The sequence below is a fragment of the Cricetulus griseus genome, chromosome 8 (genome assembly GCF_003668045.3).
Source record: "Cricetulus griseus strain 17A/GY chromosome 8, alternate assembly CriGri-PICRH-1.0, whole genome shotgun sequence".
Classification (NCBI taxonomy): Eukaryota; Metazoa; Chordata; class Mammalia; order Rodentia; family Cricetidae; genus Cricetulus; species Cricetulus griseus.
The window spans coordinates 19,739,625-19,755,348 of record NC_048601.1 but is presented as its reverse complement, the minus strand read 5'-3'; the positions used below and the strand labels follow the sequence as shown (position 1 = coordinate 19,755,348).

The following is a 15,724-nucleotide window of genomic DNA, read 5'->3' as shown; positions in this document are numbered from 1 at the left end:
AGAGAGAGAGAACACATGTGACCGAATGATTACTGCATGGCAGGCTTCCTATGTGCCAGACAGAACCTGGGTTAATAATATCTCCCATAATTCCACAAGAGCCTTCTATTAATCACTTAGTGTCACAGAGGAGAAAAGCTCAGAGAGGCTCCTAAGTCTCCCAAAGTCACACAGCTCACCGGATGTGGGTAGCAGTGCTGACACTAACTTGCTCCAAGGTATGCAAACTTCATACTCTTCCTGCATTGTCAGAAGGCATATAGCATCAGGACCACATCCTCACTCAGCATGGCCCCAGGAGGGACATGGCAGGCTGCATACCCACAAGCATGTAACCTTGGGAATCTAAATGCAGTTAGGACTCTTTCTCAGAGTTCCTACTCTGAAACATAAACTTCAAAAATTGCCCCCTTGTTTCTGCAGTGGGAGAAAAGAATCTAGGATCTGTTTGGCCATAGCCAGCCTTTCCTTTGGTTCCAAGGGAGGGGGCATTAGGATTGCAAATAAAATCAGCAGTTCTGCCTCAGTTTCTCTTGACTGCATGTTGTTTTGCAGTCAAATTCTAAAAATTTTCTGAGCAAATTCTAAAAATTTTCTGTGGCCCCACTTTCATTAAGATTTAGTTCCAACAGGAAATGATTCTATTCTACACCAACAATTTTACACACACAAACACACGCACACACACCTTGTCCTATACTGTTATCTATTGCTGTGGTAAACACCATGACTTGGGGAGGAAAGGATGTATTACATCATAATAGCTTACAGTCCATTATGAAGGGAAATGAGGACAGGAACCTGAAGGCAGGAACTGAAACACAAGACATGAAGGAGTGTTGCTTATTGGCTTGCTCCCATAGTTCACTCAGCCTGCTTTCTTATACAACCCAGGACTACTTGCCCAGGGATGGCACTGACACTAATGAGCTGGGCCCTCCCACATCAACTGACAATCAAGGCTTGCCTACATGCCAATCCCTCTTCTCAGACTCTAGCTTCTGTCAAGCTGACGAAAATTAACCAACATACAGCTCTTGAGGAGAATGAATGAATGAATGAATGAATGAATGAATGAATGAATGAATGAGGCCCATGGCAGGTATTCTTTTCTACTAGTCTGATCTAATGTCTTCTGCACTACTGCAGGGGGCAAATATCTGGAAGAGAGGAGAGTAGAGCCCTTTGGCTTCTGGCTTTCAGGAATGACAGATGACCCCGAGAAGAGAGGACTTATGAGAAGTCTGTTGCTCTCAGAATTCAAGAGTCACTGGCTGACTCTGGCCTCAATTGTCCTTTTGAATTCCAGGCCTGGATTGTTTTAATGACATTATAGGTAAATCTGGGAGGTGAGGAAGACTTTGCCTCCCTCCTGAGGCAGCTACAACCCTGCACCCATCTAACTTCTGACCAGCAGAAGACTTCACTTGTCATAGTGGCATCACTGGGAGTGGTCCAAAGATGCAAAGAGTCCTTTTGGCTCATGGATTCAGAAGGCTCCCTCCATGGCTTCTTGACCCTGTGCACTTGTACAGAAAGAATTGTTTAGCTGAGGGATTGTTTTACCTCTTGGAAGACAGGAAGCAGCCAGAGAGAACGGGACCGGGGTTGGGGTATACCTTGTAACACAGAGCATTGAACACTCCACCATCACAGATGGATACACTTTCAAACACATCCCCTGAGTGACCTACTTCCTGCACCTGGGACCCACCTGCTCAAGTCCACACCACCTGCTGAGGACCAAGCATGCAGTTTAGGAGCCTATAGGGCATTTCATATTCAAGCCACGTGTAGCAGAAACCCACTGCAACATCTAAACAGTGACAAGCTAGGGGTTAACATGGCATTGCACAGAAAATAGGACAGATGGGTACCAAGTGCCAGCCTTCATCCAGGAAATCCACATAGTCTCACTCTGAGTCCCTGTTCTTCATTCTGTCCATCCTAGCCAGCGGGAATGGAGTGGTGCTGGCTCATCCCCTGACTTCGTGCAAGTGAAAGGCAATCCTCAAAGGAGAAACAGCCAAGCCCTGATTTGTCTTGTTGCTTTGTTTTCATCTGTGCTATAGTTTGCATCTTTGTTGTTGTTTGTGTGTGTGTTCATGTGTGTGTGTGTGTGTGTGCGCGCAAATGTGTGTGTGTGTGTGTGTGTGTGTGTGTGTGTGTTGTGTGTGTGGTGTGTGTGTGTGTGTGTGTACATATCATCCAGAAGTCAATGTCAGGTGCCTTTCTCTTTTACTTTTCACCTCAAAACCTAGAGCTTCATTGATTCACCCAGGATAGTGAGTCTGCAAGGCCCAAGGATCCTTTTATCACCTGCCCCCAGAGCTGGGATTGCAGAACCCACTGCTGTACTAGGTCTTCTCTAATGTGGGTGCTGGGGACAGAATTCAGGCTCTCATCCTTACGTAGAAAGAAGCACCGCACACAGGCAGCCCCTGGTTTTGTTTGTTTGTTCATTTGCTTTGTTTTGCTTTGGTTTTGAGTCAAGGTCTTAGGCAGTGAAGGCTGGAATTAAATTCCTATGTAGCTGTGGTTAACTTTGCATCTCTGATCCTCCTGCCTCTACTTCCCAAGTGCCGGGACTGAGGGTATGTTGCTATGACATCCAGATCTTAGAGTCTGCATCTTTATGCTCTCCCAAAGCCCTTGTGCTAAAGCCTCAACCCCGGGGCTCCTGGAAAGTCACAAAAACTTTTAAGAAGTCATCAGGAGTCTCTGCTCCTCCCAGGTCGTTTGAAAGCAGAGCAGGGGACCCACCAGACCAGAAGCCTTATCTTCCGAAAGAAAGAAACCAAAGCTCCAGACCTATGTGTGGAGCACTGTTTCTTAATGTTTTGTCACTTCTGGCCTCAAAACCAGAAGTGACAATTTGGGACTGCTTATAAAATGTAGCCTGTGGGGTAGACACCCTGGCATGGCTCTTTGGAATTTCTGCAGTTGTATAACACCGGGTACCAGAAGGCTACACATGGGGAAAGGGAATGAATGAGTGAGTGGATAAATTTAACACACACCCACATCCAGGGGAATGTGCTGGGGTCCTGCTGGTACACACAGGTATGCTCACAGGTAAACATACTGTCTGCCATGAAGTGTGGACAGGGACCCTCTATAGCGAGCTCAAACTTTGTTCTCTCTCTTCCAGGACCTCTTTTTTCTTCTCAGCAAAGCTAAATTACCTTAAAGAAGCCCAAAGCCTGTCTGATTTATGGTTCAGCCACCACGGCTTCTGAAAGCTTTGTTTTTTCTGACCCTTAGTCCTGTGGTTTATAAAAGAGATCTGTAACTCAACTAGAACACCCCCGCCTTCTTCCCAGCCTCAGAGCAACAGAGTGCAGGAAGAGACTTGCAGCTGGTTAGCTGGTTTCTGGCTCTCGGGGTTTCAGCAGGCCATGGTACTCCTGGATAAGAGACTAACTTTATCCTCCAAACACAGATGTCTCTAATGATCTCTTATTTTCCTCATTCCAAATCTTTGACCATTTCCTTACTCTAGTCACTAAATTTAGCAGAAAACCCAAACCTCAAAGGTTAACAGGTGATAGTAGAAGCCCAGCGCTTGTCTGCTGAGGCCAACACTCTCATGCCTCTTTGCTCAGTGGTGAATACCACTGGTCCTCCACAGGGCAACACTATTTGGCCCTTTCTTAGCATAGAAGGTGACTGTCAGACTGGGGTTCCCTAGCCAGGCCTGCTGGAAAGAGAGAAGGGGATGATAAAATTCAAAGTCACTCCATTATATTCCTATGAGCCACTTTGCCAAATAGTACGGTTGGATAGGAAATGAACAAGTGAATTAAACACTTTTGTTTAATTCACATATCCCTTCAGTTTCCATTTTCTGGAGGAAGATAGTGAGATCAGATAACAAACGGGGGTCCCAGAACCAGCTCTGCCGAAGGTCCCTGAGATCTTGGAATTTCGTCATTTGGATTCTTTGCCTCAGCTTCCCTTTCTTAGGGGGGGATATTTACTGCCCCCTTTGCAGCTCTCACGCTCCATCCATCTGCAACCTGCACAACTGTTCAGGAAGGGAACATAAGAAGGCTCAGTCCAGGTTTCGTTAGAAACCAAGTTGGTTCTTTAGAAAATTCCTGTTCTATTCACCCCAGTCTTCAAGATGCACCTGCACATTTCTGTGCATGAGCTCACACCCTAAGGGAAACTATTTAAAGAAAGTCTGCTGTGACTTGTCTAGGCAAGCAGCCTTCTGGTACAACCAAGAGCTACCCAGAATCCATTCCTTTATAATGGTCCATTGAAATGGTTGCAGTCAGCAGGGACACTGTCTTCCTTTGAGGATGCAGGTGGCCATCCTGCTGCCAAGCCAGCCTCTCACTCGGTGTCACCGAGGGCCCCTCAGCTAGCAGAGCTGGCTACAGCCTTTCACTGGCAGCTTTATCTGGACCTCACAATGCCACCTTGACAGCCAAGTGCTATTTGCTTCCTTGTTTTGCAGATGTCAGAACTGAAGCTTGGTGAGGTTAAATGAGGTACAGACTCAAGTTCAGTTCTAAAGGCAAACAAACCACACAGCTCTTAATCCAAAAGCAAGAGGGCAGTTGTACCGCCTTGCTCTTGGATGGATCCTTCATGAGAAGTTGTAGGGATGGAAGAAGTGAGTTGAGAGTGGGCAGACATTCTGGGCTGTGTGTCATCCCCCCCCCCCGCAAGAAGAGCTAAAGTTCTTAAATAGAGACAAGAAAATAGAGCCACTTTATTCTAGTTACAGTATCCCCTGTGTGCTCCATCTTAAAGGAGGACAGGGAAGACAGCTAAAGGGTGTCCCTCAGCAAAGTAGAATATGCACAGGGCAACATGAGGGTGTCTGGGGAACAAATGAGTGGTGAGAATGGTCATAGTAACAAAGACTCAATAAAAAATCCCATATATAAGATGAATACACAGAAAGATTTAGGTATATGGAGAGATGCAGATGTGGATGTAGTAGACGCAGATGCTGATACAGAAGAAGGTGCAGCTGTGGGCAGAAACGCAGGCACAGATGTGAGTACATATACACACAAATGCAGACGCAGAACAGGTGCAGACACAGATGGAGGTAAAGACACAGATACAGATTCAAATGTACCTTTAGATATAGAAACAGATGAGGACATAGATGCAATTGCAGGTGCAGATACCAATGCAGATACGGATGGAGATGCAGTAGCCGAGGCAGACAGACAGATGCAGGTGTAGAATTCGATGCAGACAGATACAGATGGAGTCTCAGGTGCATAAAGATACAGACTTGGGTGCAGACACAGATGAAGACACAGATATAGAGCTCATATGCTTTCCAAGCCCATAGAGAAAAGTATAAAATTCATGCAGCTTCTCTATCAGAGGTAAACTGGCAGGTAAATAAAAACCTATACACAGTAAGGAGACACAGCTTTCTCTTCTCACTCAGTACCAGAAACACCCTGGCATGCATTCTTTCCTGTAACATTGGCACTGAACTAGCATAGCTATAAGCCCTTAACCACATCACAACCACTCTTGCCTCAATTTCTCCTACTCACCAAAGAGGATAACTACCTCTCTGAATACCTATCTACCTACCTAGGTCCACTATGTAAAAATATAATAGTCAAAGTAGTCAATCTTTAGTTTTTATTATTTTATGTGTATGGGTGATTTGCTTGCATGTATGTATGTGTATCGTGTCCATATCTAGAAGAGGGTGTTGGATCCTATAGAGTTACAATTGTGAATCACTATGTGAGTTCTGGGACTCGAACCAGGTCTTCTGGAAGAACAACCAGTACTCTTACCTACTGAGCCATCTCTCCAGATCCAAAATAGTCAATCTTTAAACAGAGATTACTCTTTTAAACACTTTACATATGCAAACTCATCCGATCATCAGAGCAGCCCTATCAGGTCAATGTTATCACCAGCCCCCATGCAAAAGAGAGGGAAACTGAGTCATGGGACAGCTTCACATCTGCCTGGTGTTGCATAGCAGGGAAGGATTTGAACCAGTGCCCTGGCCCCTCACCACTTTGCTCTAAAGCCTAATTGCAAAGAGCCCTGACTATAAGTTTCAGAAGCTTGTAAATGACAAGAACTGTTGTGGCTCCTCACCCTTGGGAGGAGCTTCCCTGGAACCATCAGCTTCCCTGGACAAGGGTAAGTCCACCACCAGAGGTCTGCATGCAGAGTATATCAACTTTCCTGGCAAGGGTAAGGCCACAGCCAGAGTTCTGCGGATATTTAGCCATGGGCTTGCTTTCTAGGGGTGAAGAAAATAGCATGGCCTCTGTCCTGCCAGCTACAGGACAGCCATGCTGTGTGTTCTCTCAAAGCACATCTCTGCTGCCAGGAGCAGGTTTGTCTGTCTCCAAGAGACAACGGTCGTCAAACCCCCAGAGAACAGCAAGCATGTCAAAAATAGCAGCGCTAGCAGACTTTGTGGCTGCAATTTCCTTTTGAAATGTTGGCTTTGCGTTCACCAATGGGCCCAGGACTGAATACACTCTATGCAGGCAGTAGCAGACTGCTTAAGGTCCCAGGATGCTTTCTAAGGGTGGGTGTCTGCACAGAGGAGTCTAAAGGGGATGTGGACAGTAAATGTTCCAGTTAAATGCATGGGTCTGTGGACTTGACTAAGGGACATTCTCTCTTTAGTACAAGTGATGATGTTACAGTTGTATTTTTTTTTTTAATGTCATAAACCTGAGCAGGGCTAGGCTCCAAAGAGGTGAAGGTTAGACTAGTGTTAACACTGAGTTTCTGTCTAGCAGGCTTCTTTCCCCTTTTATTCTGTGAATGAGTCAGTATCCTGAAGGGATGACCCTTCCAAACTGGTGGATAGCAGGCAGCTCTACCCCCTCTGTAGGGACACTGTGTAAACAAAGGCACCAGGATAAAGGAGGGACTGAGAGGGCAGAAGAACCATTCTCCAAGGTTCAGAGTAAAGAAGTAAACATGAAAACATCAGGCTCCAATCCCACGAGGCCCTCAAGCCCAGAGCAGGAAAGTGACAGCATGAGAAACAGGCTCCCATCTGTCCTCATCCCAGCAGCCTGTGTCTGGCAATATGTGTCCTCCCTCCAGAGCCCTGTGCTCCAGGCCTCATTCTACCAGGAGGTGTCTGTGCAGAGCAGTCTAAAGGGGACGTGGGCAGTGAATCCCACAGCTGAATGCATGAATTCCTCTTCCTCCTGTAAGTGACCATGACACATCAGAGGAAGGACACACTTCCCTTCCTCAGGCAATAGCATGCAGTCAAGACCAATAAGAGGTAGACAGCAGTTCCAGCCAGACAGTCCAGGGAGTATGACATCTCCTGGGAATCTTTCCTGTCATTCACATAGAGATGCAAGGTGAGAGAAATAGTGCTGCTGCCGGCAAAGCCTGGGTCAGAGAAGGGAGGAATTGCATGCAGGAGACAAGCAATAGGATTGGCAGGTGTCACGTGGAGGAGGCAAAGCCCAAGAGGACAGGGCCCTGCTGGCACCAGGTAACACAAAGGGAGACCACCCCTAAGGTCTAGTATACCATATAAAAAGTATGATAAATTCCAACCAAAGCCTAGAGGGCCGCCAGTCCCTATCACACAGGGCTATTAAGGGTTAACAATGACCTCAGCGAAGAATGAAAGAAGGTAAAAATAACTAAACTTAGTTCTTGATGCTTACAGATTCAAGGATTTAGTGGTTTGGCTAGTTGGGGGATTGCTGCTTTGTGGGGTTGCTTTGCTTTGGAACAAACTATAAACTCCTTGAGCAAGCCCTTGACCCTACTCCTGCATACCATGACACATGGTGTGCCTGCGCACCCAGAGAATGGCCTGGTGAGTCTTCATAGAAATCCTAAGCATGTAAAATCTCATGAAAGCTTGACAGTCAAGATAAACACACACAACACATACTCACACATACCGCAAACATTCCACACACACAACACACATATGTCACACATACCTCACACATACACACACTATACACACTCCCCCACACACATACATACACCACACACATACCCCACAGAGACCACACAGACACTACACACACACACACACACACACACACACGCACAACACATATACCCCACAGAGACCCCAAGATGCCACATACACTACACAGACACTACAATACAACACAGATACATACACAACACACACACACACACACACCACACAATACAATATACACACACCCCACAGAAACTCTCAGAAACACACATACATGCACATACTACTTACATACCGCAGACACACACACACACCACAGACTCTACAGACACCACACATATAACACATGCACACATCCCACAGAGACCTCACAGACATACACCACCACATAGGCATCCCACACCACATACAGACACACAGACACACACACATACACACACACCACAAACATACACCTCACACACCATATACTATGGACACACACACAGAGACCCCCTCAGACACCACACTCACACACATACCACACAGACAACCCACACTCACACAATAAACAAACATACACCTCACACTCCACACAACACAGACACACACACACACACACACACACACACACACACACACCACACACAAACATCCCACACACACCATAAACACACATGCGTACACCCCATAAAAACCTCACAGGCACACACCCCACAAACCATACAGATAACTTGCACACACCATACACACACACATACACATACCACACACCCTACAAACACCACATCCATGCACCTCATACCTCTACACACCCCACAGAGTCTTCACAGACATCTTACACACACACACACGCACGCACACATACTACAGACATACATATATACACCCCAAAGAGACCCTCAGACACACGCCATAGACTACATTCACATCCCACAGAGACCTCAGGCACACACCACACACACACACACACACACACACACACACACACACACACACTCACACCACCACAGCCACACACATATATACCCCACAGTGCCCTTACAGACTCCATACATACATACATACACACACACCACACACACACACACACACACACACACACACACACACACAGAACTCACATACCACACACCAAACGCAAACACAGCACACACATGCACTAAACACACAATACATATGCCACTCACATACTATAAGCATGCACACACTCAAGAGAGATCACACACACACAGGCACCACTTCTTGATATTTTGTGGCAGATGCAAGGAGTAGCTACAGGACAGCTCTAAAGTTGCGGGGGGGTGGGGGGTGGAGACTGATACAGACAGTCTGCATGGTCCATCCTTTTATTTATAAAACCAGAACTTGGGTCATTAGACTTGTGTTTTCTCCACCCAAGTCATTTACCTATCAACACATCTGTTTTAGAACAGTTGTCACCCTCAAAAGTTCTGTGGTGCTAGTTTAACAGCTCCGTGGGTCCTGGTGGTCACCAGGATGTCTTGATGTAAGTAGGGCTTAACCCTCAAGCCCAGGCAGGGACAGTCCGCACACTCTCTCTAATGACTAGCCAGTGAATCTTGGCCTTCCACATCAAGAGGTGTCCCCCTTCCTATCACTGCAAATGGTGCCTTTTCCTCTTGCTCTGCCCTGAGGACACACAGAGCCAGCCAGAGGCTGAGCAAGCCTTCATGGGAGTGTTGAGTCGTTAGCAGATCTGCCTGGCTTCCTCCATTCTAGTCACCATTTTTTACTGTTTCTTTGCCTCCAACCTCTCTGCAAAGCTCCTAAGGTTGGAAGACCCTGAGATGAGCATACCGGAGGGCTAAAAGACTGAGTACATGAGACTCAAATCCGTTATCTAGATATCATCATCTCTATATCTGTCTCTCCTCACATTCCCTCCTCCCTGCCACCTTCCTCTTTTAAACTAGCATTTTCATGCTCGAGAAATTTCTAGAAGACATTTTACTAACCCCATAGAATCCCATACTATTATATTAAGTCAGTTCCTCCAGGAACAGAGAGTACGAAAGGGAATACGGTACCCTGAGATGCCAGGGAAACAGGGAACCTTCTTAGCAAAATCCTGGGTCACAGCTGTCCTGTAGTCCAAAGTATGGCCCTCACAGTAATACCAAAGGGGCTCCCAAAAGCCAAAAAGGGTGGAGAGGGGGAGAAAGAGAGATAGAAATATACATGAAAAGACACGTTTAAATGGGGCTAGGGATAGAAAGAAGAGAATTGGGCAAGAGGAAAAATACATGTATATAGTAGGAAAGAAAGGAAGACTGCAGAGAAGAGATGGGGAAAAGCAGGGGGGTGGGGAAGAATGGGACAGAAACATAAAGACAAAAGGAACCACACAGCAAGACAGTAAAACCCTGCTTCACCAGATGCTGAGCCCACCTCCCCCACCACTCTGTCAGGACTGAAATACCCCTACTGGAGGAACCTACCTCAAGTTCAAGGAAGACCAGCTGTCCCTTGCTCCTCTGGGATGCTAGGCAGGAGGAGTGTCCTTATCCCAAGCAGAAAACTGCCAGTCCCAAGAAGTCATCTGGGAGCCCCCACCGGCTTAAGTCGGTTGTTAGGATGACTTGGACCCACCTTCTTTGGCAGCTGTGATCCTTTCCAGCCGTTGAGGCAGCACTCAGTGAATATTCTCCTGATGCCGAGGTTACAATGTCCACATGGAGACTCAGAAGCAGGGAGGGGTCCCTGAACAAAATTCTCCACAAAAACTAGATTGGATCACTGCCTTTCAGTTTCTGTATGGTATCTTAAGAGCCACCTCTGAGCTTCTTGCCAGGAGCAACATTGCTCCCTGGAAGGAAGGGATTTCACTCTTCTTGGTCTCTCTTGACACTGGGAAAAAGCCTGCCCTGCTTCTAAGACGAGACTGCCAGGTCACCTCAGACTGGTGTCATCCATGTCCTCAGGGCCCATCCTGGCTGCTGTGGAAGGGACATTTGGTACCCCTCTCTGAGGTTTCCTTTTGAAAACCTTAACGCTGCTGTTGGCTTCATCAGGCAGTTTTTAGGCATTCAAGTTTCTGAAGACTCGGAAGTAGGATGTGGCAGCTTCAGGACCAGATATGGGACCAGGAAAAAAGGTCCCGGCAGGAAGTGTTGAGAGGCTACTTCCTCCACATTTTCAAAGGTCCTGAGTCCTTGTCTTAATTCTACTAATGCCTAAACCAATAGAAGGGAGCTGCTCCCATTTGAGAAGCTGGGATGTGTAGTCTATTCTCCCTTGATGCCCAAATCAGTAGAGAGAACAGTCTGGAAGGTTGCTACGGCAACCAAAGTCCCTGGAGAGCCTAGCTCTCCACAAACCTTTTACTTTCAGGCATGCTCTGACTTGAAAAGGCAATGTTTGCATAAGGACAAGGACAGTGATGAGGGTAACAATATATACACACACAGAGGTCCATGCACACATGTCCCCACATTCACCCTCAGCTGGGGGCATCCCTTTGGCCACTGGGATGGGCTCAGGAGTCATTAAAGAGGTTGGACACAAAACTCACTTTCTTACTGGCCTTGGAATAGGTCTGCTAAGTCTTAAATAGCTCTGTCTTTTACTAAGTTCCAGGTTTGGAGAAGTCAATCTCCCAGGTAAAGTGGCCTCTGGCCACCAAGTCAACCTCAAGAATACACTCCATTCTGAAGGGTAAGGGAAAGGATGGAGGCCCAGCCCAAAAAAGACCAAGGTGAGACTTAGAGAACTAATATAATAGTCTACAATGCCCAAGATGGAAAGTTGTGGGGAAAGCCTTGCCTTTGGAGACAGGAAGGCAGGGTAATGAACTGAAACTCAAATCATTACTATAATTCACACATTTGCATAGTATCTTCCCCACCTTCCTGGGTGAGCTTATTGATAGTCCCCATGAGGTAGGCAGGGGAAGACTTTAATGCTCTCATTTAATGGATGGGGAAACTGAGGCACAAAGAGGGAGTGTGACACCAAAGTTACCCTGTAAAACTATGCCAAAACCTAGATTGTGATCTGCCACTCAATGGAGCCACAGTGTCTCTCCAGCCAACCCCCAAGGTCAGTCCCTCCTATGTTGCTCTTCGAGAAAATCTTTTTCAAGAAAGTATTCCCTTCAAAGAGTCTTAAAGCATCAATATAAAATTAAAAACACGGTTATAATCCTATGAGATTCAGAACTGCACCCATGAGAACTGAGAACAGTGCATCACAGTTTATCAAAGGCAAAACTGAATGGCAATGTGACTGGGGGAGGGGCATATCGGGCAGCTGGAAGGGGTGGTTTCACAATGGGAGAAGATGGCTTGGTCCATGTGGGAACCACCAAGTTACCTTAGCAGTTAGAGCAGGCCCAATGCAGCCCCAAAGGAAGAACAGAGCAGACAAACGTTTGCTTGACTCAGCAAAATCCTCTAAGAGTGAGGCTGTCGACAAAATGACTGTGTGCCTGTTCCTGGCTCCAACCCAAATGTTGCTTTGCTGCCCATGGCAGGGGAGGAAAGCTAGGCTGGCATTCAATGTGTGAACTCACCTGTCTGCAGGTTATAGCTGACGTAGCTTTATTTTAAAAAAACAAAACAAAACAAAATAAAAAAACATCTGCAATCCTAGGTCAGATCCCCAGGAAGAAGGGTGGAGGGTACCTTAGAGAGGTCTGGGCTAAGGAGGGAGAATTGGCTGCTGCCTACAGCAGAGTCCCTCTGTCTGTCCAAGGTGACAGTCTCTGCTAAGTGGCACCTAGCTTCTGATATGTGGTCCAGCCAGTCACTTGGCTCTGGGCAGCCTTCTCTCCTGGCTCTGTAGTTCCATTTTCCAGTTCCTCTGCATACGAAGATGCTTGCACAAAGAACATTTGGCTCTGAGAAGGAGCTTTCCTGGAAGCTCAAGGGAGTCAGAGAATCAGAGTGGGGAGGGTATATGGGCCACAGTCAGTGTCTCCTGTGCCAGATCACACCTAGAGGAGTCCACCAGCCCCTTTGGTCTAGAACCGACCCTCATGTCCTTCAAAACTCCAGTTGGGTAGTATTTTCTCTAATTCCATCCAAATTTAGGCAGGAATAACTTTCAAGGCTGCTAACAGCTCTACCAGCCAGGAGTTGGACAGGTGCTGAGCTAAAACAGCAAGTTGAAGTCTTTTCCATTCTCAAGATTTTATCAGTGACCAAGTGACCAGATGCTAAGAAAGGTGCATGACCCAAAGCAAAGGATGCTAAAGAAGGGACCTGAGTGTAGCAGCTTTCTATTCTATTGATGTCATCATTCCTAGTGATATTACAAGATCCAGGCATGAAAATTCAGTCTTGAGGGAAGGTCAGGCAGAAATGTGTATCTCATCCACTTGACAAATGGGTATGATTGGGCCGCACCGTTGAAATTTCCAAAATGTCACTAAGATGGAGAAACCTCCAATGCTGTGAGGATTGAGCAACAGTCTACAGTCCAGGTATTTGGTCCAAGATGCCATGTACTGGGTACGGGGAAGGGGGGGTCGAGGTCCTCTGGAGTTATGACAGGAGTAGTGAGCATGAGAAGGAAGCCTGAGAGATGGCTTGCTCAGAGCTCCCGTTTTCCTGCAGGCCCTGCCTGCATCCATCAAACCTCGGTGAGCATCCTTTTCTCTGCATAAGCTCGATGTGGAGTTGGAAGGTAGCTAGGCCGCCGTTCTCGTGAAGCCTCGGAAAAGTCAGGTTTGCCAAGCCCATTGTCCGTTGCCTTCAGGTCCGGCGTAGGCTGCCCACAAGTGACGTGGGTATACTGGCCTTGCTCTTCCTGTTCCGTCTCTCGGTGGTAGAAGTAGTTGAAATTAGAGACAATGACCGGTACCGGTAGTGCAATGGTGAGAACCCCAGCAATGGCACAAAGAGAACCCACTATCTTGCCTCCTACCGTCATGGGGTACATGTCCCCATAACCTACCGTGGTCATTGTAACCACAGCCCACCAGAAGGCATCTGGGATGCTAGGGAAGAGCGAGTCGTCGTCGTCCGCCTCTGCGAAGTAGACAGCGCTGGAGAAGAGGATGACTCCAATGAAGAGGAAAAAGATGAGCAGCCCGAGCTCCCGCATGGACGCCTGCAAGGTCTTACCCAGGATCTGCAGCCCCTTGGAATGGCGGGAGAGCTTGAAGATGCGGAACACCCGGACCAGGCGGATCACCCTGAGGATGGCTAGGGACATGGCTTGCTGCCCATTTTGGCCACTGCCACCACTCACGGATTGCTGCTCGTGGCGTTGCACTAGCTCAGTGCCCAGGGTGATAAAGTAGGGGAAGATAGCCACCAAGTCAATGATGTTCATGATATTGCGAAAGAAGGCCGCCTTGCTGGGACAGGCAGAGAAGCGCACCAGGAGCTCAAAGGTGAACCAGACTATACACAAAGTTTCCACCAAAAAGAAGGGGTCCGTGAAGAATGAACCCCCGAGAGTACTGAATGAGGACGTTCCCCCAGTCCCTACACCCCCTGGGGGAATGCCACCAGGAAATGCATAGGAATCCTCATCTTCCTCTTCTTCCTCGTGGCTCCCCCTGGAGGCTGGGGACATGCGGGTCCCACTACCTTCGTTGCTTCCACCACGCCCATCTGCACGGAACTGGGGCAAGGTCTCCAGGCAAAAGATGACGATGGAGATGAGAATGACCAACACTGAGACGATGGCGATGCCTCGGGCAGGCCCAGAACTCTCAGGGTACTCGAAGAGGAGCCAGACCTGGCGCTGAAAGGGCTGGGAGGGGAGTGGTTTCTCGTCCTCACCACCTTCGGGCAGGCAGCCCTCATCCTCCCGGAAGGCCGCCAGGGCTTCCTCCCCCAACTGATAGAAGCGGATCTCTTCCATGAAGATGTCCAGGGGCACGTTGACCGGCCTGCGCAGGCGGCCCCCGGACTGATAGTAGTAGAGAATGGCATCGAAGCTGGGTCTGTTGCGATCAAAGAAGTACTCGTTCCTCAGGGGGTCGAAGAAGCGGACCCTGCGGCCAGGGTCTCCCAGAAGCGTGTCAGGGAACAGCGACAGGGTGCGCAGCTGCGTCTCGAAGCGCAGCCCAGAGATGTTGATCACCAGCCTCTCGCTACTACAGCAGCCGCCGCCGCCCGCGGCCTCCGGGAACTCTCCGGCATCCTGTTGCTCCCCCTCCGGCCCACGGACCTCCCCCGGCGCCGCCAGCGTCAGGGATTTCTCCGATCTCATGTCCCCTTGGCTGTGCGCTCCCCGCCACTAGGACGGCGCCCACAACACCAGCTCCGGAGAGCGGCCCCGGCTTCCCAGCTCTGGCTGCGCCCTCCTTTAGGGTGGGGCCCGCGCTCTGACCTGGAGGTTAGGTCGGTGAAACCTGCAGCTGGTCCCTCTGCCAGGCTAGGTCTGGGATCTGGCTCTGGCTCCCGGTAGCCGCGCCTCGGTGCTCAAAATTACTGGAATGCCTGGAACCTGCAAACTGTCGCACGCGTGAAACTGGCTGCCCGAAAAGACGCGTGGCTTAGCTCCCGGTGGTGACTAAAACTGGGCTCGGGGACCCACGGGTCCGCCCTCCAGACCTGCTGGCTTTCTCCGGGTCCCGCTCTTCTTCTCCAGCCGTACAAGACCCTGGTTTGCCACTGGTACCGAAGCGCCAGATGCGCCTCCCTCCGGTTCGCCAAAGACTCCTGCCCCGGCTCGGCCTCCGCCTCCGCCCTACGTCCACCACCGAACTAGGTCTGGCCAAGGTCGCGGTTCCAAACGCCACCTTCTTCCCAGGAGCTGTTCCACAGGCCTCGGGACCGCCCTGGGGCTGCCCCGGCGCCGGAGCGCAGAGACCCACCCCTCACTGCTTCAAGCTTT

The 15,724-nt window shown here is 48.7% G+C and overlaps 1 protein-coding gene across 1 annotated transcript; it reads right to left on the bottom strand.

Moving 5' to 3' along the window:
* Window positions 1-13,504: 13,504 nt before the first annotated feature.
* Kcna6 (potassium voltage-gated channel subfamily A member 6) lies at window positions 13,505-15,097 on the bottom strand. Its single transcript, XM_035448950.1, has one exon. The coding sequence runs from the start codon at window positions 15,095-15,097 to the stop codon at window positions 13,505-13,507; it is 1,593 nt and encodes a 530-aa protein (XP_035304841.1).
* Between the last annotated feature and the right edge of the window lie 627 nt (window positions 15,098-15,724).

Coding starts and splice junctions, on each gene's coding strand:
- Kcna6 (XM_035448950.1), bottom strand. CDS start 15,097: ATGAGATCGGAGAAATCCCTGACGCTGGCGGCGCCGGGGGAGGTCCGT.